General features: G+C 34.3%; 1 protein-coding gene and 1 long non-coding RNA gene across 2 annotated transcripts; both read right to left on the bottom strand.

Annotated features, from left to right (window-relative positions):
- Positions 1 to 3,174: 3,174 nt before the first annotated feature.
- On the bottom strand, positions 3,175 to 8,314 carry LOC107803713 (uncharacterized). The gene is made up of 2 exons (XR_001652063.2): positions 6,874 to 8,314; positions 3,175 to 3,706 (listed from the first exon to the last, which is right to left on the bottom strand). It is a non-coding gene; the product is annotated as an uncharacterized LOC107803713 (long non-coding RNA).
- A 4,323-nt stretch (positions 8,315 to 12,637) lies between these two features.
- On the bottom strand, positions 12,638 to 18,509 carry LOC107803714 (uncharacterized). Its single transcript, XM_016627478.2, has 5 exons — positions 18,151 to 18,509; positions 16,724 to 17,024; positions 14,616 to 14,774; positions 13,887 to 14,182; positions 12,638 to 13,116 (listed from the first exon to the last, which is right to left on the bottom strand). Exons 1-5 carry the CDS (start codon positions 18,349 to 18,351, stop codon positions 12,895 to 12,897), a joined length of 1,179 nt encoding a protein of 392 aa, XP_016482964.1. The 5' UTR covers positions 18,352 to 18,509; the 3' UTR covers positions 12,638 to 12,894.
- Positions 18,510 to 21,786: the final 3,277 nt, after the last annotated feature.

Genomic DNA, 21,786 nt, shown 5'->3' with positions numbered 1-21,786 from the left:
AGATTGTCAAATAAGGAAATATCACTTAAGAACTATATATGGAATTTAAAGTCAAACTTTCATATAAATGAAATAATTATATAAAATTTTATAATAGGGGAAATAATATAGAAGGGGGAGGGGGTATAAAGACAGTGTGGGTAAATTGATACTTTTAATTAATTTAAAAATAAATCTATATCTCTTGCTCAATTAGCATTTCAGTTTTGAGAATCAAGATGTGTGATGTATGTGATTTGGAGTCGAATACTTTTAAAATGATTCTCAGAAAGAGAATGGTCATATTAATGCAGTTCGATTCTATCAATTTTAAAGCAACTCCAATAATATTGGAATGGAGTTGATCAACCATAAAATTACACAAGAATAAAGGAACTGATGACATACATTTCTGTGGGGATAATATTTTAAACTATGAACCGACTCAGACATCGTCCGAATAAATGCCAATTGTGTTGCCTTACGATAAAATTAATTATCCAATATTTTATAATTTATTTTATATCTCAATTGTTTGGAAGCAATACATACATTTTTTTATTTATTTTTCTATTAGTGCTAGCAGTTGCTATGCTAAAATAGATAAGAAGGGAGGATAGATTCTTCTCTAATGGCTCAGGTACAGACAATGACATTTTAGCTCATTGTTGATATTTATGTTCTCTCAAATTGTAAGATTCTTCTCTAATGGCTCAGGTATAGACAATGACTTTTTAGCTCATTGTTGATATTTATGTTCTCTCAAATTGTATGAGTCAATTGATCGAGCAACCGATGTGGTCGATATATATATATATATATATATATATATATATATATATATATATATATATATATATATATATATATATATATGTGTGTGTGTGTGTGTGTGTGTGTGTGTGTGTGTGTGTGTGTGTGTGTGTGTGTGTGTGTGTGTGTGTGTGTGTGTGTGTGTGTGTGTGTGTGTGGATTTGAATAGGGTAAACACATAGAGGAATATAATTGCACTATTTGGAATTGATATTTACACAAAATAAAGTGAATTACAAAAATCATAAGGTAAGATTCATTTAATTAAGAATTACATGTAAGAACTCATCTTCTTTTAGTACATGTGCACCATAGAATAAAAATATTTAAAGTAGATTAACATTTATTTAATTATAATATATTAATCTTAACTATATCCCAAAGGTATCATTTAAATTGTTAAAAACAAAGTGACTTTAATTATGTGGTTAAAATTGAGGTAACTAGCAAAATTATTGAGCAAATTACGATCAAACTATTTTATAAGTTGGCAACTCCCTAAAGTTAGAATATATTGGTTGTTAATAAATTATCATGTATGTATATATTAATTTGTCATTGTGTAATTTTAGGTTGGTAGAAGTTGATATTGATGTGAGAAGTTATTATGTTGAGATAATAATATAATATATTTTTATAATTTAAATTAAGATATTACTAAATGTATTTTTATTAGTTATTACTCTATATAGTATGGCTTCACTAAATTTCAATATAGACGAGATAGTTTGACTTGACACAGAATTTAAGAACGAAAACAAAATTTTGAAACTTATGATCCTATATAGTTTTGTGTGGCCATGATATTTGTATGGGTGTAAGAACTTCTCATTATATGTAAAATGGGTAAAATAAAAAATTTAAAGTTAAATTATTTTCAAATACATAAATGTGTCATTTTTTTGGAACAAACTAATAAGAAAAATATTTTATGTAAATTGAAAGGAAAAGAGTATTTATTTTTGAATCATATTGTATTTTTATTTGTTTGTTTCACCGACTATATATGGGGTTATAATATTTAAGTTTATGTCAATAGTTATTCATATAATTTGTTCTTTTTTAATTTATAAAATTTAGCATGACCATAATATTATCCGCACATCGTGCGGGTACTAATACTAATTTATATTTGATGGGTTTAACTTTAGACTCTTACCGTGAACTCATTATACTTTTAAAATTATAAATTCAAAATTCTGTTCTTTTTGCAACTTTAGGTAATTTTTCACAAATATATTAATACTCTGTGTAGAAAATAAAATCAGCCAAAGTTAGTGGTATGCTGGTACTTGCCTACGTAAAGGAACGTGAGTTCACATGAACCCATACCTCTTCACCTAGATATACCCCTCATTATTAGTGGTATGATGGTACTCCTTTCCATGATAATATCTACCTAGATACACTTGCAGAGAAGAATATACTTACTAATACAACCATGGTACAGTAACAAATGCATGTAGAATATAAATGTTTCAGTCTTATTTGCTTGGTGCAAATATTGGATGCAAATTTTTCAAAAATGATGAATAAATGGTGGCACTCAATTTGCTAACACTGCAGAAGGACCGGTGAGATTATTAATTTATCTTTATGGTCAAATTCTAAATTGTGCATCATTGAATGTTTCCGTCACTCCCCATTGTCCTAATTAATACTCTCTCCGTATCAATTTATGTACGGAGTTTAAAAAAAAAAAAAGACTTTTGAACTTGTTGTGTAAAATGATGCACATATATTTTGTGTGACTATAAATCATTGCATAAAGATAAATTATTTCCAAATAAGAAAAAAGGTCATACTTTTTGGCACGGACTAAAAAGGAAATAGGTTCACATAAATTGAAAAGAAGAGAGTATCGATATTTCGATTGCTCAAGCCAGTGAAAGTACAAAACAACTTAGTCAGATAAGATTGCCAAATATACTAATTCTACTTCAAACCCTCGACACGATTATTTTTCAAGATATGTTAAGCTGGGTATGTAAGTGCATGTATGAGTGTGATTTTGTTGGAGATGGTGATTCAATTTTACCAAATTCTAAACTGAAAGAGGGATCGATTTTTAGACAAAAGAAAAAGAGAGTTATCAGTTGGAATGAAGTGAAACAAATGACTTATGCAAATAAGTCTTTTGTCTGATAATGAAACACAAAACAAGAAGGAAATTGGGCCAACTAAGTGTCTTGGGACTTCTCACTGTTTTGGGCCAGCACGAATACATCAGCCTCAGTCCAAGACTTGGCAATTTTTTGAAGACAATCAGAAGCTTCTAGAGATAATAAAATAGCATCTTTTAGTTTCTATTGTGTTACTGACCTATATACATTAGTTATAGCGTGCGGAATAGAAATAGTACAGTTGTAGGTAGTTAGAAGATTTATTCTTTACACTTAGGTCTATTTGATTTTTATATAAAATACATGTACTGTACAGATAATTTCATTCAATACAATACAAAAGAAAATTTCCTAAATCTAACATGGTATCAGAGCATTGGTAGCTCATCAACGTCCTTCTCTTCATCCTTCATTCTTCTGTTCTTAACTTATTTCATTCAGATTACTCATGTCTCCCTCAACTGAAGAAACACCTTCTCCTTCCACAGTGATTGCTCGAAACATTCTTGTTTCTGATGCTTCATATCTACTCTACCTTCACCCATCAGACTCACCTAGTATGGTGTTAGTCAATTCAGTTTTTGATCGGAAAAGCTATGCTGGTTGGCATAGGGAAATTGTGATAGCACTCTCAGCCAAGAACAAGCTTGGCTTCATTGATGGATCCATCAAAGAACTAGACATGGCTGATCCTTCATCCAAAGCTTGGAATCGTTGCAACGACATGGTAATTTCCTGGCTCTTAAACTCTTTTTCTAGGGATATTGTTGATAGTGTGTTGTATTCCAAAACTGCAAAAGATATATGGATGGAGTTAGAGGCTAGGTTTGGGCAGTGTAATGGAGCTCAACTATATCAACTCCAAAAAGAACTTAATGAACTTGTTCAAGGAAACACTAATATACTAAAATGAAGAAAATCTGGGATAAATTAGATACATTGAATACATGTATCAGCTGTTCTTGCAACTGTTCATGTGGAGGGAAACAAAAAAACCTCAAATCTTTTCAGGATGGCAGATTAATTCAATTCCTGATGGGCCTAAATGAAGCATATGTTCTAGTCAAGAGCAACATCCTGATGATGACCCCTATACCCAATGTCAATAAAGCATATTCTTTCTTAATCCAAGATGAAAAACAAAGAGAAATATACATTGGGGTGCATCATGCAGAATCTGCATTCATGGCAGGACAACAACAAATCAACAATCACAAAACTATAGAAGAAAGTTCAAAGGAAATTTTGTTGGAAAGAAAAACAGCCTATTTTGCAACTATTGCAAGAAACCAGGTCATACTATTGACAAATGCTACAGGGTAGTGGGTTTTCCAGCAGATTTCAAGTTCACTAAGTCCAAGAAATTTCAGAGTTATGCACATGAAAATGCAGCTATCACTAAAGACAATGCAGGACAGTCAGTAAATGGGGGAGAGAGAGTTTCTTCAGCAAACACAATTACTCAGGAGCAGTACAATCAGCTATTTCAATTGCTTCAACATGTGCAAATTGGGCAACAAAGTGATCATTCTTCTAAGGCAGTAGTTGCTGCCAACTGTGCAGATATACCACTGTCAGAACTTAATGTCATCTCCTGTTTTTCTTTGTTCACCCTAAGTCTTGGATTATACACTCAGGGGCTTCAGAACACATGACATCTGATTTTTTTATCTTGTTCAACAATATTTCTCTTCCTATGCCAGTCTCTATTAAGCTTCCCAATTCCCACAAGGTAAAAGTTAAACAGATTGGAAGTGTACATCTTCTGCCAGGAATAACCATCTCTAATGTTTTCTATGTACTAGATTTTCAATTCAATCTATTATCTGTTCATAAGCTTACCAAACACCTTAGTTGTATCCTGTTATTTACTGCTTTTGGTACAATATTGCAGGACCCTTCAATGAAGAGGCCAGTGATAGTTGGTGAAATCAAAGATGGATTATATTTACTGCATCCAAAGTCTATTTCCTCTAGCTTCAAGTTTCAGAAAACATCTGTTCCTCAGTATTTTTCCAGTCTATTTCCATTCCTAATGATATTCATCCATGTGATATATGTTCTAAAGCTAGACAAACTAGGTTGACTTTTCATTCCAGTATCATCTTTTCCACTTTAATTTTTGAACTTATCCACATAGATACGTGGGGACCCTACAAGGAACAAACTCATGATGGATACAAGTATTTCATCACTATTGTTGATGATTTTAGCTGGGGAACATGGACCTATCTTCTCAAAATAAAAAGCAATATTTTCACTATTTTAAAATCTTTTCTTATTATGGTAGAAAGGTAGTTTCACACTAAAGTCAAGATGATTAGTCTGATAATGCCTTAGAATTAGGGAGTAGTTCCTCTTCTTCTGATTTTTTCTCCTCGGATTCTACATCAAACATCTTGTGTCAACACCCCACAACAAAATGGAGTGGTCGAGAGAAAGCATAAATATCTTCTAAAAATTAGTAGAGCTTTATTATTTCAATCACATCTTCCTATTGCCTATTAGGGGGAATATCTTTTAACTGCTACTTTTCTCATCCACAGGTTTCCTTCTAAGGTCTTAGGTCTCAAGTCCCCTTACCAAATATTGTTTGGCAATGATCCTGATCTCACCATTCTGAAGACCTTTGGTTGTCTATCCTATTCTTCTAATTTGAGCTCTCATATGACTAAATTTGATCCTAGGTCTGTTAGGTGTGTCTTCTTGGGATACCCTTTTGGAAAGAAAGGCTACAAGCTTTTAAACCTTGGCACCATGAAGTTGTTTGTTTCCAGAGATGTGGTCTTCTATGAGACCATTTTTCCTTTTTCTATATTGTGCGCCAATCAGGCTACTTTTCCAATTACAGCTCCTTCTCTTGAACCTGCTTTGCACAATAAAGGGGGCCCTTCTACACCCCCATTTATAATTTCTGGCAATTCTCCAATTTCCCACTCTCCTACTACTCACACTTCCCTTATTCCTGTTTCTTCTACTGTTTTCTCACCCGCTTCTATCATTTTCAGCCCTACTTCTTCACCCTCTTTTATATTTTCTACCCCACTCATTGATCATCCTGCTGTGAAGAGGTCACTTAGGATTCGCAAAACTCCCTCCTACCTGGTAGATTATGTATGCAACTCTGTTTATCTGACTAACCTAACTTCTACTTATTTTACAACATCTCTAAGCCTAATATTTTGCCTTTTTCAACCTTATCTTCTACCAATCAATAATTATTGAATTCTACTTCCCATATTTTTGAACCTAATACCTATAGCCAGGCAATGGTACATCCTGGTTGGCAGCAAGCTATGGCCAAGGAATTTGAAGCCTTAGAAGCTAACAACACCTGGGAGATAGTTGAATTGCCCAAGAGTATGAAAGCCTTGCCTTGCAAATGGGTCTACAAAGTGAAGTATAGGTCAAATGGTGCGTTGGAGAGATTCAAAGCCAGGTTAGTCATCCGGGATGATATTTTTCCTGTGGTCAAAATGGCAACAGTGAGATGCCTTATGGCAGTGACAATCAAAAAAGGGTGGTCTCTTATTCAATTAGATGTTAATAATATTTTTCTCCATGGATTTGTAGGAAGAAGTATACATGAAAATACATCAGGGAATGCTTAGTCCTAGTCCTAATCATGTTTGCAGGTTAAGAAAATCCTTATATGGGCTGAAGCAAGCTTCCCGGCAATGGTACACCAAACTTATTGCAGCCCTTAGTTTCAAAGGATACTCTCATTCCCTCAAAGATTATTCTTTATTTTTTAAAGGGACATATTCTGCTATCTCCATTGTTGCTGTTTATGTTGATGATATACTATTTATTGGTGATGACCTTATTGAATTGCTTGCTTTAAAGACTTTTCTTGATTCAAAATTCAAAATTAAGGATTTGGGGAAGCACATTTCTTCCTAGGCATGGAAATCGTACGGGAACAACAAGGTTTAATTTTGAGTCAACGGAAGTTTACCTTGGAGCTTCTCTCAGAGTTTGATTGTCTCACTTTAAAGCCTGTTTCTTCACCACTTGATCCATATACAAAGCTAAAGCCAGATTCTAGCCAGCTTCTTTCAAATCTCACCATTTATCGACGTCTTGTGGGCAAATTAAATTTTCTGGCCCATACTTGCTCGGATATCTCTTTCGCAGTGCACCGGTTCTCAGTAAATTCATGCAATCTCCTCGCCAATCTTATTTTGATGCAGGGATTCACTGTCTTCATTATCTTCATGCTACTCCTGGGCTTGGTCTCTTCTTCAACTCAGACCCTTTAAAAGCTTTTGGCTTTTTGTGATTCTAATTGGGGATTTTGTCCAGACACTAGACGTTCCATTAGTCGTATTCTATCAGTCTCGGAGGTTCTCCCATCTCTTGGAAATCTAAAAAGCAAACTTTGGTTTCCCTTTCTTCTGCAGAAGTCGAGTACCGATCTATGATGAGAGTTGTCTCAGAAGTCACTTGGTTGGTGCATCTTCTACAAGACCTCTCTATTCCTCCATCTCTTCCGGTGGCCGTTCACTCTGACAGTCAAGCGGCGCTTCACATAGCTAAAAATCTCAGCTTCAATGAAAGGATGAAGCATGTCGAACTAGATTGCCATTTTTTCCGGCAACAATTTTTGGCCGGTTTGATTTCCCTTCACTTTGTGCCTTCACCCTCTCAGCTCACCGACGTCTTTACGAAAGCTATCCTTGGTTTTGTCCATCACTCTGTCATCGGCAAGTTGGGAGTGTCTTTCCCCCCTTCCAACTTGAGGGGGAGGGGGGGATGTTGGAGATGGTGATTCAATTTTACCAAACCCTACATTGAAAGAGGGATCAATTTTTAGACAAAAGTAAGAGAGTGTTATCAGTTGGAATGAAGTGAAACAAATGACTTATGCAAATAAGTCTTTATCTGATAATGGAACACAAAACAAGAAGGAAATTGGGCCAATTAAGTGTCTTGGGCCTTCTCACTGTTTTGGGCCAGCACAAATACATCAGCCTCAGTCCAAGACTAGGCAATTTTCTGAAGACAATTAGAAGCTTCTAGAGATAATAAAATAGCATCTTTCAGTTTCTATTTTATTACTGATCTGTATACGTTAGTTATAGTGTGAGGAATAGGAATAGTATAACTGTAGGTAGTTAGAAGATTTATTCTTTACACTTAGGTCCATTTGCTTTGTATATAAAAATACATGTACTGTACACATGATTTCATTCAATACAACACAAAAGAAAATTCCTAAATCTAACAGATTCAGATGAATCGAAAGAAGACCAAATTTTGTTGTGGGGGACTTGGAAGTCACTTTCCTTCATTAATTGGCATATTTTCGATCGAGTTTAATGGATTGCTGGCTGCGAACTTCAGATCAGTCCATTTCTTCGGAGTCGTCCTTGTCTGCGCTCTTCAACTAATCAATATCGACACGTACGGTTATTTGGTGGGACAAAATGCCTCCAAAGATGCTCGCTTTTCAACCCCTACTATATTAACATCAAAATGAACGTATCGTAATCGTCAAACTTACATATATATTTCAATACAACTACTTTACTCCCGAATCCACCATGAAATTTAAAAAAAAAATAAGGAACCGCTACATCAGTACATGCAGTAGTGAAATGAACTCTTTCTTTTCTTTTTTTCTAAATTGGTTTCTAACATCACACCACTTACATTTAGTTTTGCGCACCTATTTTTCTGACAAGAATAGTTTTTGCGCCATTACTCGTCCGCTCAAGAAGGTAGAATAATAAAAATATGAGGGAATTACACATAAATATGACTCACACACATACATTGCAATTAGGTGGCTTATATTCAACTTTGCAAAGTTGTAGCATAAAAATAATAGGCTAAAATTAAACATCCAACTCCAAATAGGTTCTCGAAATTGCTATTCAATTTTTTAAAAAATACCCAAGCTTCTAATCCAATCTTCATATCAATAATTGTGACTCAAACATTAGTTCAACAAACCAAATCTATTTGGATGGTGAAATTAGATTTTTAAGGTAATCCACAATTGTTGAACAAGCTTAAATAAGTGAGTTTAAATTTCGAATATGATTTTGTGAGAAATTTAGATTAGGTGTTGTTTAGACTTGTTAAAAATAGTATAAGGAAATTGTATACAAAATTTGAATGGAGATTTAGATTGGTTTTGAACAAGAATTGCAACTAAAAATCGTGGAAGGAATTTGTCTACATACGCTTGTATAAGGTGTTTAAAAGAATATAATAGTGTCTCGAGTTCGAGCCCCTGAGTATGAAGTCGTCTTTGTTAGGGAGCGTTTTACACGTGGAACTTCCCGGCACGAATCTGGATTTAATCGGGCTCCAATACGGGTATCGGGCACCAGGTGACAATCCAAAAAAGGTATATAATAGTGTATAAGAGGTATTTATACACTATTATACGATATTGTACACTATTATACAAAAACTGAATTCATCTTCTTTCTTGATTTTTTTTCTGAAATCAAAAATAGTTTAAATCTACTCTAAATTATTTCAAATTTATTCTTTGAACTCCTCTTAATGTTTCTGAATGATTGGAACAACACCTAATTCAAACAACTAACAAACTCGGAAAACCAAGATCTGAAATTTGACTCATATCTACTCCAAATTACTTCAAATTTAAATTTTAAACTTCTCTTGATTTTTCCAATCGATTGGAACAATACCAAGTCCAAACACCTAAAAGAAAGTAAAAAATTAAAACCAATTTCAAAAATTCTAACATCTACGCAAAAAAAAAAAGGAATATAAAGTGTACACCCGATCACGAGATTTCTCACCTACCATGACAAACATAGAACATTATTGGTATAACGATAACTTAATTACTTATAAGCTAAATTTTGTTATTCAAAGATATGGTTTAAAACTTTGCTTGCTTCAATTGAAAATATGAGTATAAAAATGGTCATAACATATAAATATGGTAGTGTCTAATGTTAATACTACCATATTTTGATTTTAGAGTATGATTGGATAATTGGGGCTACAATCCTTGCGTGATTATATTGAGTCAACAATTGATGAACTAAACATTAAAGTTTGTTTTTGTATGAAGGAGAAGAAGAAAGAAAAGAAAATATTAGAAGTAGGTCTTTAATGTTAGGCTAACGAATAAAAAAAAGAACTTTATGTTACAAAGTGGGTTAAACTGGATAAGAAGCTAAAAACATAAGCCAACATTGATAGCATTATTAAGGGGTTTTGACACAGTTACCCACAAAAATAAAACTATTTATCCTTGTCTATCTATTTATTTTTCTACCCATAAACTAATTACATTTTCTACCCATAGTAGTTTTTGTGGGGAATTTTTTCTTTATTCTCCAATTCTTTTTTATTTCTATGCTTCTTTTCTTTCTTTTTTTCCTTTTTTTCTTTCTTTTCTCCTTTACTTTTTTATCATTTTCTTCCTATTTTTTTTATTTTTTCACTTTTATTCATTTATTTTTGTCCAAATCGTATTATTGTTATTTTTACCATAACTTATTTTATACTCAAATTTGACTCCTTCTTTATTTTTATTTTTTTTTATTTTTTTTCTTTATTTCTTGTTCTTTTTAAAATTCCACGTGATTGCCATGCAAACCTTGATTTCCTTCCCTACGAATATCAGTACATACTCTACCATTAGCAGTAACACCAACCAATGATGGAGCAAGAAAACAAAATCTACGGCCACTAAATCTCCATATATACTAGTTAGAATAGAAATGATAATAAAATATTGAAAAATGCAATAAAAATATAAGTAGCAAAAAAGACTTCTAGTACCATATGATACCAATATGGTATACATGTATACCAACAGAATATATGATTGCTCTAGAATATTGCTACAACTATCTGCGACTATACTACTGCACCAAAACATTAAAGGATACAATAAAAATATGAGAAAATTACATGCTCGCATTGCAAGCTAAATATTCGCAAAACAACTTGCTCATTCCATATACTAAAAGGGTATACAGTTGTATGGGTTGTTCCAACAATTGCCTATAATTATAAAAACTATTATAAAATACACATAATCTATATCCATCAGCACACAAAAATTCCAGCACTGTAAATCACGTTCATATAAATAATTTCAGAATAGAATTCACTTAAAAATACAGCCAAAACAACCAAAAAAATGTCCAAACTACCATATGATACCAATATGGAATATAACTATACCAACATGGTATACAGTTTTACTGTTTAATTCCCGCAACTATATGACTATACTACTATTACACAACACACATGCATAAAGAGAAAAATAAAAAAAATAGTGTACCACATATTAATATAATAAAGTATTTCAAGATATTGTACTATATTACTATTATTAAAAGAAAATCAAATATTGTATGAATAAATGCAGCTAATACAATCAAAAAATGATTCAACTAGCATATGATACCAATATAGTATATAATTATACTAATAGGGTATATAATTGGAATGAATTGTGTACCAAAATGGTATATTTGTATATTATTTGAGTATACAATACAAATTCGTCTTCTTCTCTTGTTCAACTATATTTCAACCCAAACTTCTAAAATTTACTACAAAATCTCCACCAAATTGACTAAAACTTTAGCTACAACCTCCAATCAACTTTCCAAACAAACCCATAGAGGATCGGATCAAAATAATTAAAAACTTAAACAAACCAAGTTATGAGTTTCAAGCTTCAAGGTCCTTCAATGGTGGATTTGAATTTTTGTACAATAAATCTCCAAAAACCAGTTTGGATGAAGAGAAAGAAGAAGGTATTCAATAGTCAAAATATCAAGTGTCTACGTTTATTAGCTAATAGGGTATTCAATAGTCAAAATAGGGTTTGAGAGTAATAATCTCCACAAGAGGAGATTCGGAATTCTCCACCAAGTTTGTTAATCAATCAGCATAATCCGAATGAGTCACTCATGCCAGTTCGAGGAGTTGATGAACTTCCAAAGCCATCAGTCGCAGACAGACGTAAGATTATTGGGAAATAATCGGGTAAATAGTTTGGACAACATGGATAGGAGTAGTAAATAGTTTGGGCATGGACATTAAAGGGTAAATAGTTTGGAATTAATGGGTATAAAGTGAGATTTTCTCCATTATTAACCCAAATCGGTAGAGAGCGTAATACTTTGGTTGCAGACATTTTTTTCTAGAAATATTGCTTAAAGACGGCGGGAAATATAATACTTTGGTTGCAGACATTTTTTTCTTATAGATCAAACACCATGTCTGTATTATATACACACGTCCAACTATTCAGAATGCTACTTTTGCTTTTGATAGAAATTAACTGTCTTATCTTTTTCTGACTCAAATTAGGAACACTTCAATACAATATTTTTAAAGATACATCTTCCAACCAAGTATTCACTTATGTTGGCTAAGATAAGAGGCAAAAGCCTTCAGTCCATGGATATATTAGGTAGCCTAAAATATTTGTACTATGAACAAGCTTATCCCCATCCACTTTCTTCTCACAACTAAGAAAGAGGGGGAAAAAAACAGAGTACGTATTTTCAACCACAAGCATTTCTTGACGTTTTCAATCAACAACAATTAACATTACTATGGAAAGGATACTTGGTAAAGCACAAGATATGGTCCTACTAGTCATTACAAAATATCCCACATTTGCTCATAGTTAGTATGCCAACTCTCAGCTTCTCATAGACAAGATTATTAGGAAAAAGGAGAAACTGGTCCGGCAACAAAACTGATAGGAGCGGCTATTTCATTATGCATATGCAATAAAACTTGATAAATAGCTGTCGTTCTATTCAATAAGCGGTACAACAGCATGTACGCCCCAAAGGCCAAGCTCATTGTTAATGACTGCCAACTAAATTGCTCAAATTTCCTACAACATTAAAACTTACTGAAATACTCACTTCACCTAGTGAGAGTGACGGTAAAAAGTATGTCAATCAATATACACAATCAAAATCTTGCCGTCCATGATACTCTGTGGCAATTAAGAATCCTGGTTATCTATCTGGAGATTTAAAATTTGTGAAACCACAAGCTTAGAAAGCTCGCTAATTGCAGCTTGGACTGGATAATCATCTCTGTCCATCTGCCTTGACAATCCAACAAACTGTGAACGCAATGTGTTGTATTCATTTGCAGCAACCTGTGTCTTTTTTGACGTAGCTACAACTTTCTCCAAATCGGATTCTGATAATGGCCTTGGCTCCTGCTTGAAGAGATACAGAAAAGATATTCTCCAAGTTAAGCAACTTTGTCTCCTGACAATCTTGTGAAGATAAACAGAAAAAAAAACAAAACAAGCATGTCCTTGAAATGCCGTGCAAATACAGTGACAATTTTCCCTAGCAAATCTTCCCAATTCCAAGCACAGGGTAATAGAAATCAACCAAACAATCGAGCAGAAACCAAAATCACAAATAGGTGCTATCATTCACCAATCTCGAGAATGCAAGTCCAGTAATCCAGGGTCGACCACTAACTATGTCACCGTTGCAGATTGGAATGGTTGAAAAAACAAAATGAAAGGATTCTTTACTTTTTGAAGAATACTTTTCTTTTTCTTCAAGGACATGTTAAAATCAGAGTTGAGGTTAAAAAATTAAAAAAAAAAACATTAAAAAAAATCAGATTTGAGGTCTTGAAAAGGCCAGACATAATTTAATTTTAATGAACCGTGAAGGAAGGACATTCCCTTTCTAGGTACTGATGCCTCCCTCTGTGTCTGCGGTGTACAGATCTGCTCAAAACTAGAGCAGTTCAAGTTGATCAGCTAGGGTTCCTCGTAACCCAAAGAAAAAGTAAATTTATATTTCAAAACAAATCTTTATTTTCTTTTTCCCTTATTTTTCTATTTGTTGGGAACCCCAAGCAACGAGTGTCAATGGATAAGCCATAGGTTGCTTACTAGAATAAACATTTCTAAGCCAATATAAATTCAATATAGAAATTCTAAAAAATAAATAACACAATACTAACCGCGGAAGGCTTTCCATTTTTCTCGTCATTAAGCAGGTCACGGATAGGAAAGTAGGCAGCTTTTTTACATAGCTCAAGAAGATCTGAACCAGTGTATCCATCACATAAACTAGCAATGTGGTCATAGTCAACGTTATCTTCCACCCTCTCTCCCCTCAGGATCACCTTCAGAATCTCAATTCTCTCTCTACGTTCGGGGAATCCAATCTCAAAGGCCTGAGGAAGACGTCGAAGAATTGCTTCATCAAGCTCAGATGGGCGATTAGTTGCAGCAAGAACCATTACCCGTGCATTCTCTACATCAAGCATTTCATGATGATTAGAGCCAACAGAACCCCATAGCTAGACCACATTAACTAGATAAAAGACATGACTATTCAAATTATGATAGAATCCTCAAAATACATAAATGATAGTGAGGATTTATATGCCAAACCCAACTATCTTTGGATGTGGAGTACAAAGTGATATGAAGTTCACCAATCAGTTCCCCAGTCTACAGACACACACAATATATATATATCGTGAATTGTTAGGGAGAAAACTACAGTAACGTATTCAACAGATTCAGCAGTTAACTTACGATCTGTGGTAAAACCATCCCATAAAGCCATGAATTCAACTTTATATATATATATATATATATATATATATATATATATATATATATATATATCTTAAGATGTATATATAGTATAACGTATTCAACAGATTCAGCAGTTAACTTACGATCTGTGGTAAAACCATCCCATAAAGCCATGAATTCAGTCTTCATATTTGTTAATGCTTCATGATCTGAAGTCTTGCGCTGACCCAAAAAGCTATCCACTTCATCAATAAATATAATTGCTGGCTGGAGCTTATATGCCAAACTAAATACGGCAGAAACTGCAATTTTCACAAGAATAAATATCAATTAGTTAGTATGGTACAGTGCTGATATACTACATAGAACTAAAGGAAATTTTAAGACATTATATGATATGAGGGAATACATAAATCATACACACAAGCCACACTACAGAGAATTCAAGTAAGAGCCCTCTGCGTGTAATAAGATTACAATATAATATTTATGGCTTTAAGGATTTAAATGATCTCAACTTAGGGGTTATTCATGAGGAATTCGAGCCAAATTTCTAGGCACCTGAGTTTTATAGCATAGCAAAGTTCACAGCTTCTTCTTCCTCGACATCCATTTTGCTGTTAACACAATGGAAAGCCCACTAGTTCCAATTGTTCTACCAATGATCAAGCCTCAAATCAGCCCAATAATCCATGGTGATGAATGCATCACTGTTCTTATATTACTTTTGTTTTTTTTCCTTTAATAATTCCCAAGGGCCGGCGGCATAAGGTTAGAAACTCGGTGCATAATGCGCTTGCCCCTCTACCCATCTCCAGTTAAATACTAGGATCTCGCTTACGGCAGAGTTCGAACTCGTGACATGCGCCTAAGCATACATCAGGCATTGTGCTCTTACCACTAAACCAAAGCCGTGGGGGCATATCACTTTTGGTTTTAAAACAAAGGTATCCCCAACTTGAGGAGATGAAATTATTTTTCTATTTTTTTCTGAGGAAATAAATTTATATGGAGCAATTAAGTTGACGACTGTGAATGAGTTACCGATCAAGTCTATGCAGATAGCTTGATGGAGAGCACGTATGAACTTGCAGCATAGACTACTTCTCCACAAAAAAATATGAAGCAAAGAAGTACGAAAGCTCATGATTCAATTTTTTTATTTTTTTAATCAAGCCTTGAACATACCCCATATCATGCACTTTCTCCAGTGTCCATGCCACTATGCCAGGTAGACGAACAAGACCTAGAAAGCATTAAATCCCATTATCTACTTTGCAACATTTTCCTCCCGAAAATCCTCCTCAGCAGATGTGGGGAGCCATTCGTGGCACTTAAATAATCTATTTAAACGGGCATTACTTTATACAATTAGAACCTCACTGACCCTTAAAGCTGGCAAGTTTTCTAAAAAAGTAAAAAGAGCTGCAAGATAGCGGAAACTAAAACTCAAACATTACATAAATGAGTGCACAAGTTATTTACATACTACCTGCACTAAAGCAATTTAAAGAGCTAAGGAAACCACTACATTAGAGACATTTTAAAAGCATCAAGTGTTTCAGAGTTGGATGATATCATTGCCACACAGTAAATGAGTCTCAAAATTAATCAAAACGTCTTCCTTTTCTTATTTCCAAATCCAATTGGCATATAAATCAAATGACAAATAATTTCAGAAATTGAGTAGAGCTCAACCAAGAATCACGACCTATCCAAAAATTATTGACAAATATCTTGATTTGACATTTATGTTTTATCTCTCAAAAGTCTCTAGCTATTTTTGGTGCTTCAGCCAACATTATTTTGAAAATTGTTCCTAATAAGTAATAGGAAAGTTAGACTCTCCTGTTTCCTCAGATCTCCAACTTCACTAGTTCATGTAGCACTGTTCATAGCAAAAGAACTCCCGTCAATAACAAAATGTTGAAAGAGATCTTTAAAATTAGCAAAACATCTGTCCTGTTGAGGTCATGCAGAATGCCAAAACCGAGATGAACGTAGAAAGGACCAGCTAAAATTAGCGACTTCCTCGTGGTATAGACTTTAGAGTAACATGACACAGTACTTATGTTCCTCTCGGATACTTTCTTTTTGGACAGTGTAATGCCTGTGGGCCCTCAATAACACTCACCAAAATAAGACTCAGAAAATTCAATGCAGTCATGCAAATTTCAGCAAGTCAACACACCCAAGAGAAGAACTGCTGAGGAAAGAACCTTGCAAGACTGAAGGTAAGATCTACACTCACCTAATTTTTGTGCATCACCGAACCACTTGCTCATCAGATTTGATATTCTCACATTAATAAAAACCGCACCAGACTCTTTAGCAATTGCTTTGGCAAGCATAGTCTTTCCAGTCCCAGGTGGTCCATAAAGCAGGACTCCTTTTTGCGGACCCAGCAGCTTTCCATGAGAAAATAGCTCAGGCCTCCGCATGGGAAGAATTACTAATTCATATAATGCTTGCTTAATGGATTCCAACCCACCAATGGAATCAAATTCCACATCTATATGATCAGGGTTCACTACATCACAGGCTATCACATCCTGTTAACACAAAGTACAAAAGAGCAATAAGTTATCCCATCTCAATATGAAAATGATTGAATTTAATATGAGAATGATAGTTTTCAACTACAAGTTAAAACTACAAGTTTGATTCACCAAAATTATTCACACCAAAAAAGAAATATGATGCTCATATAACTTAAATCTTTTTTAATGACAGTGGTGTTCCGATCAGCTTGCCCACCTCGACTATTCCACCGGGTACCTGCTACCTCCCACCAGCACAGATATCGAGTAACTTTGCCCGCTAAAGCTAAGACAGATGTGAAGAAATCGCCTAATGTTTTTTGCCTCCTCTAGGAATCAAAACTAAGACCTCATGGTTCTCCTCCCACTTTATTGACCACTAGGCCACAACCTTGGATAAAATATAACTGAATCAAATATGTCTTTAAACCTAAACTTTTCAGATATCACAGGCTATTATTCCCTTAAATACTATGTTGAAGGTTGTGTTGTGGGGAAGCTCTCACAAATCATTGGGAAAATGATCCTAATCAGAAGAAGTGAATATAACGTGCACTATCCGAAACTCTAATAGTTCAGAATGATAAAGACAAATATAAGTATACTATCATCTTCAATAAATAAATATCACCTAAACCAAAATTTTAGAACAACGGGTCAGACTCACAAATACAATAATTTCACAAGAAGTAGGAGGGCGCAAGTTCTAAAAGCTAAGGACAGTATTGTCAAAGGCAAAAAGCATTAAAAAGTGCTCTAGGTCTATCAGGGCTTTAAGCGCAAAGCACAATAAAGTTTGGGCTTTAGTTAAAAAAGGCGCAACGAAAATAAACTAAAAGTACATATGTAATGCAAGAAAGAAAATAACTAGTCCATTCATAATGATTTCCTTAAAAATTAATAATATCTTTTAGTCTGAGCTTCGGAGCTTAAACGCGCCTCAAATGAGGTTTTAACAACACTGGCTAAGGACTCTCTTTAACACACCCAACACCATCGATATTACTTGGCCAAAAGTGTTGTATTATGCAGGGTCATTCAACATAAATACTAGTTTTAATTAATAGCATCTGAAAATATATCTGAGCTTAACAAAAGGGAAAGCGCCGAAATAAATTAGGCAAGATTGGATAATGACCTCATAAGGATTGGTTTGAATGAGGGGTCGGCCCAGACGCTTAGCAATTTCCTTCTTGTGTTCAAGAGCCTTCTTGGATGCTTCCCGGTTCGGGTCAAGCTGTCGGAGCCCCACAAACAGCACGAGGCAGCTAAGAGCAGCGCTTGCCGCGTACAGAATCAACTCTTGCACGAATTTCGTCTCTGAAGAATTACTCTTCATCGTTATCACTAGATTGTTTAAGATTCAGAATAAAGGGGTATGTTTTTGGATGAAGAAAGGCGTTTTGGGTTTCAAAAAACATAAATAGAGAGACTCGTCTTGGTTATCAAGAAAACTTGAGGATTCTGACGGTTTGTCGGAAAGGATTGCAATGTACGTATTTGCCCTTACCCCGACGATTAAGCTCTTGGCGGCGCTCTTTTTGGGCCAGAATCACATGCCACTTTACAGTGTGGGCTCAGACCCAATCCACAAATTGGGATCAACATGTTCCATAATGGGCTCTTACCCAATCATTGTTATTTGCCATCCTGACCAAGTAAAAAGGAAAAATTTTGCGACACAATAAACATACATACGATATTTATCATTTATAGTTATCTTTTAAAAAATTAGCATTCGTAGCTATAGTTAAATTTTATAGCAAATTCACTTGAAAGTACTGAAATAAGAATCAATTATTTTAAACTGAAAAAATAGAGCAACAAGCTCTTGTAGCTCACTTGGTTAGACCACCCACTTAGTAAGCAAAGGTCTTGAGTTTGACTCTCAACGAAAGAATTCTATTTTTATGTATTCATTCGCGTTGCTGAGACAACTCATAAAAGTCGTTTCAAGTTCAAGGGCTAAAGCTTCTATTCTCCTTATCTTTTAATAAGTAAAGTAGGCAAACATATAGGCCCTTAGTAGCGTTGACAAAGAAGGAGCCGATTAAAAGAAAGCGAATCTTTTTATTTTCTTATAATTATATAATAATATAAAATGGAAAGAAATTTCTTATTATTATATTGGTCAGCTTGAAAAGCAATCCTTCCTCGTGATCTAAGGTGCGAAGAGAAAGATTTATTTTTTATGACGGCACAGTAATGAGGTCTAACGATGAATCTAACATTGAAGATGGATATCATGCCTTAAATGCTGCGATATCCATCTTCAATGTTAGATCGCGCCTTAAATGATGCGATATAGGCTTTAAAGAGGGTTTTCATGAAGGATTGCGGGATAGTCTTCCACTCAAAGTGCGAACCAATACAGTTGACACATGTTGTATTTGTTGTGCGTCTGAATACAAGCTGGTAACAATTGAACAATAGCTACGATAGTAATTAGGAAACTATAGTATGTATGGCGTTTCCAAGTTGATTTTTTGTTTTAGCACGCGTGCCTCCGTCCCACAAAAAGATGTATATACCGGACATTTTATCGCGGGTGCTACTAGAAAAAATTATTATCCGACCGATGGATTCCCCGATTTTTGGGTTTTCATTTTTTTATGTAAAAAAGAGTTGGATCAAAGGCCCCGTCTTTGTACCCTTTCATAGAGGAGGGGCCTTCAAGCGTACAAAGTGTTAAGAAAAATTAGATGTTGCTTAGTCGCTGCTCATACACGGAACTCGCGTTATGTATGATAATTAGACTCTAAACTATAGTGCATTATGAAAATTCTTCATAAATTGCTTTTTTTTAATGTTTTTTATAAACTTAAACGACAACTTTTATTAGGCTGAATCAGCAATCAATAAGTTACAATAAAACTAGGAGCATACTCCAAAAGGAAAAGACTAAAATAATTTCTAGACTCTCATGCCAAGCAATGAACAACTAGATTTGCTTGCCAAGAAATGACAATTAGCGTTTCTCCTTAACAAGAAACGATAATTCTCTAAAAGCACTCCAAACTCTATAAAATCTTCACTTGAGGTGTTACAAAAAAGTATAATTTTCTAGGCATCATATTCAGCTATACCTGGGCCAGTAGATCAGAACATTCACTTCCTTTTATTGTCCTTGGTCATTTGATTATGATATAACCTATAATAAAGAAAGGCTAAATACTTTAATAGCTCCTTAAATTTGGTGTATTTTGTAAGTTAGACACTTTAACTTAGTTAGTGACCAGATAAGTACTTTAAGTTGGCTTAAGTGTGTCCCCTGGACTCCTCATGTAGTCATGGCCACTTGCATGTTTTCTAATCATGTTTGAGCGCGTGAATGAATTTATTTTGGGAAAAGGTCAGGATTTTCCCCTCTACTATGGTATATAGTTAACATTTATCCCCCGTTATATTTTTCGTCCAGATCCAACCCTACCATTAATAAACTATTCAGAATTGCCCTTAACCCTAACGTCCCTCCATTGTGGCACCCAAATCCCTCTATTAATTTGTCCATATCAGCTGCCATATCAGCATATCCCACAATAAATTAACCTATCATCACATGGCCACCAACACCAAACTCTATTACCTTCATCTTCCTCTTTCAATCCAAAACAAATTCACCATTAAAGTAACATCCATTTTCAACCACTAAAGAATATCATCTGGTTTCTCGCTCTCCAAAAAAAAAAGAAATCACCTCCATCCGCCCATGAGTTTTTAGCCATTACCCATTTCCCCACACTTTGAGATAAAGCAAACAAATTATTAACCCAATTTTTTTTACCTAGTTCAGTAGCCGCACCATTTTTTTTCTTGTCCAAAACTCAATTTAATCTGAACCAAATCAATCCAAATCTCTCAAAATTCAGAGACTAGTTCTTCTACTCAATACCAAGTATACTTGACAATACCTACAATTGATTTCAAACATAAAAATTTGAGTTTTATTCAAACCCAATTCAAAACTTCAAAGCTGCTCAATAATGGTGGTTTCAATTTCTTGCTCTAATTCATTTTCCAACAACAATCAAGCATTAGGAACAATTTCGACCCTCAATTCCAGCTTCAAATCACACAGAGAACCTCCAAATCTTCTATGAAACTCATATTTTAAAACAGACATAGTGAAAACGTCAAAGAACAAAATGTCAAGTAAACTTGATTTTTTTTCCAGATTCTTTGTCAATTCAGCTTCACAGAAATAAATAATGATTGAATCTAGCTACACCCACATTTTTCCCTCAATCAAACTTCAAATATCATTTTAGTTACTCAAAACTTCATATGGCTTTCCGTGAAATCAGATTTGGTTTTTGAGAAATTGGGGGTAGAGATGGTTTTCCTTTGAGAATTTTGGTCGCCGGAGAAGAGCAAGAAACGTGAAGAAATAGAAGAAAAAAGAGGAAAAAATAGTGAAAGAAAGAGAAAAAAGAGTAAAATATATTTATTGTGACTTTTAGTATGTAGGACCTGTTGACTTGGTTGCTGACATGAACAAATTAATAAAGGGGCTAGGTGCCACAGTGGAGGAACATTAGGGTTGAGGGCAATTCTGAATAGTTTGTTAACTATAGGGTTGGATCTGGACGAAAAGTATTACGGGGGACAAATGTAAACTATGTACCATAGTAGAGGAGCAATTCGAGACCTTTTTCCTTTTTTCCCTTCTTTTTTGGTAACTAGATATCTAATGTATTTTGCATTTCTTTAGATTTAACACATCATCACATGTGGGTTTCACATTTACCTACCTTTTAATTAGTTCTACTTATAC

The sequence above is a fragment of the Nicotiana tabacum genome, chromosome 8 (assembly GCF_000715075.1).
Source record: "Nicotiana tabacum cultivar K326 chromosome 8, ASM71507v2, whole genome shotgun sequence".
Taxonomy (NCBI): Eukaryota; Viridiplantae; Streptophyta; class Magnoliopsida; order Solanales; family Solanaceae; genus Nicotiana; species Nicotiana tabacum.
This window is presented reverse-complemented; position numbering and strand designations above follow the sequence as displayed.

What these genes read in the sequence shown, in the direction of transcription:
- LOC107803714 (XM_016627478.2), bottom strand. Translation starts at nt 18,351, where the DNA reads ATGAAGAGTAATTCTTCAGAGACGAAATTCGTGCAAGAGTTGATTCTG. An exon ending in TTCAAACCAATCCTTATGAG is followed by an intron (nt 17,025 to 18,150) that starts GTCATTATCCAA and finishes TTGTGTTAACAG; the next exon opens with GATGTGATAGCCTGTGATGT. An exon ending in AAAATGGAAAGCCTTCCGCG is followed by an intron (nt 13,117 to 13,886) that starts GTTAGTATTGTG and finishes CTCTTCAAGCAG; the next exon opens with GAGCCAAGGCCATTATCAGA.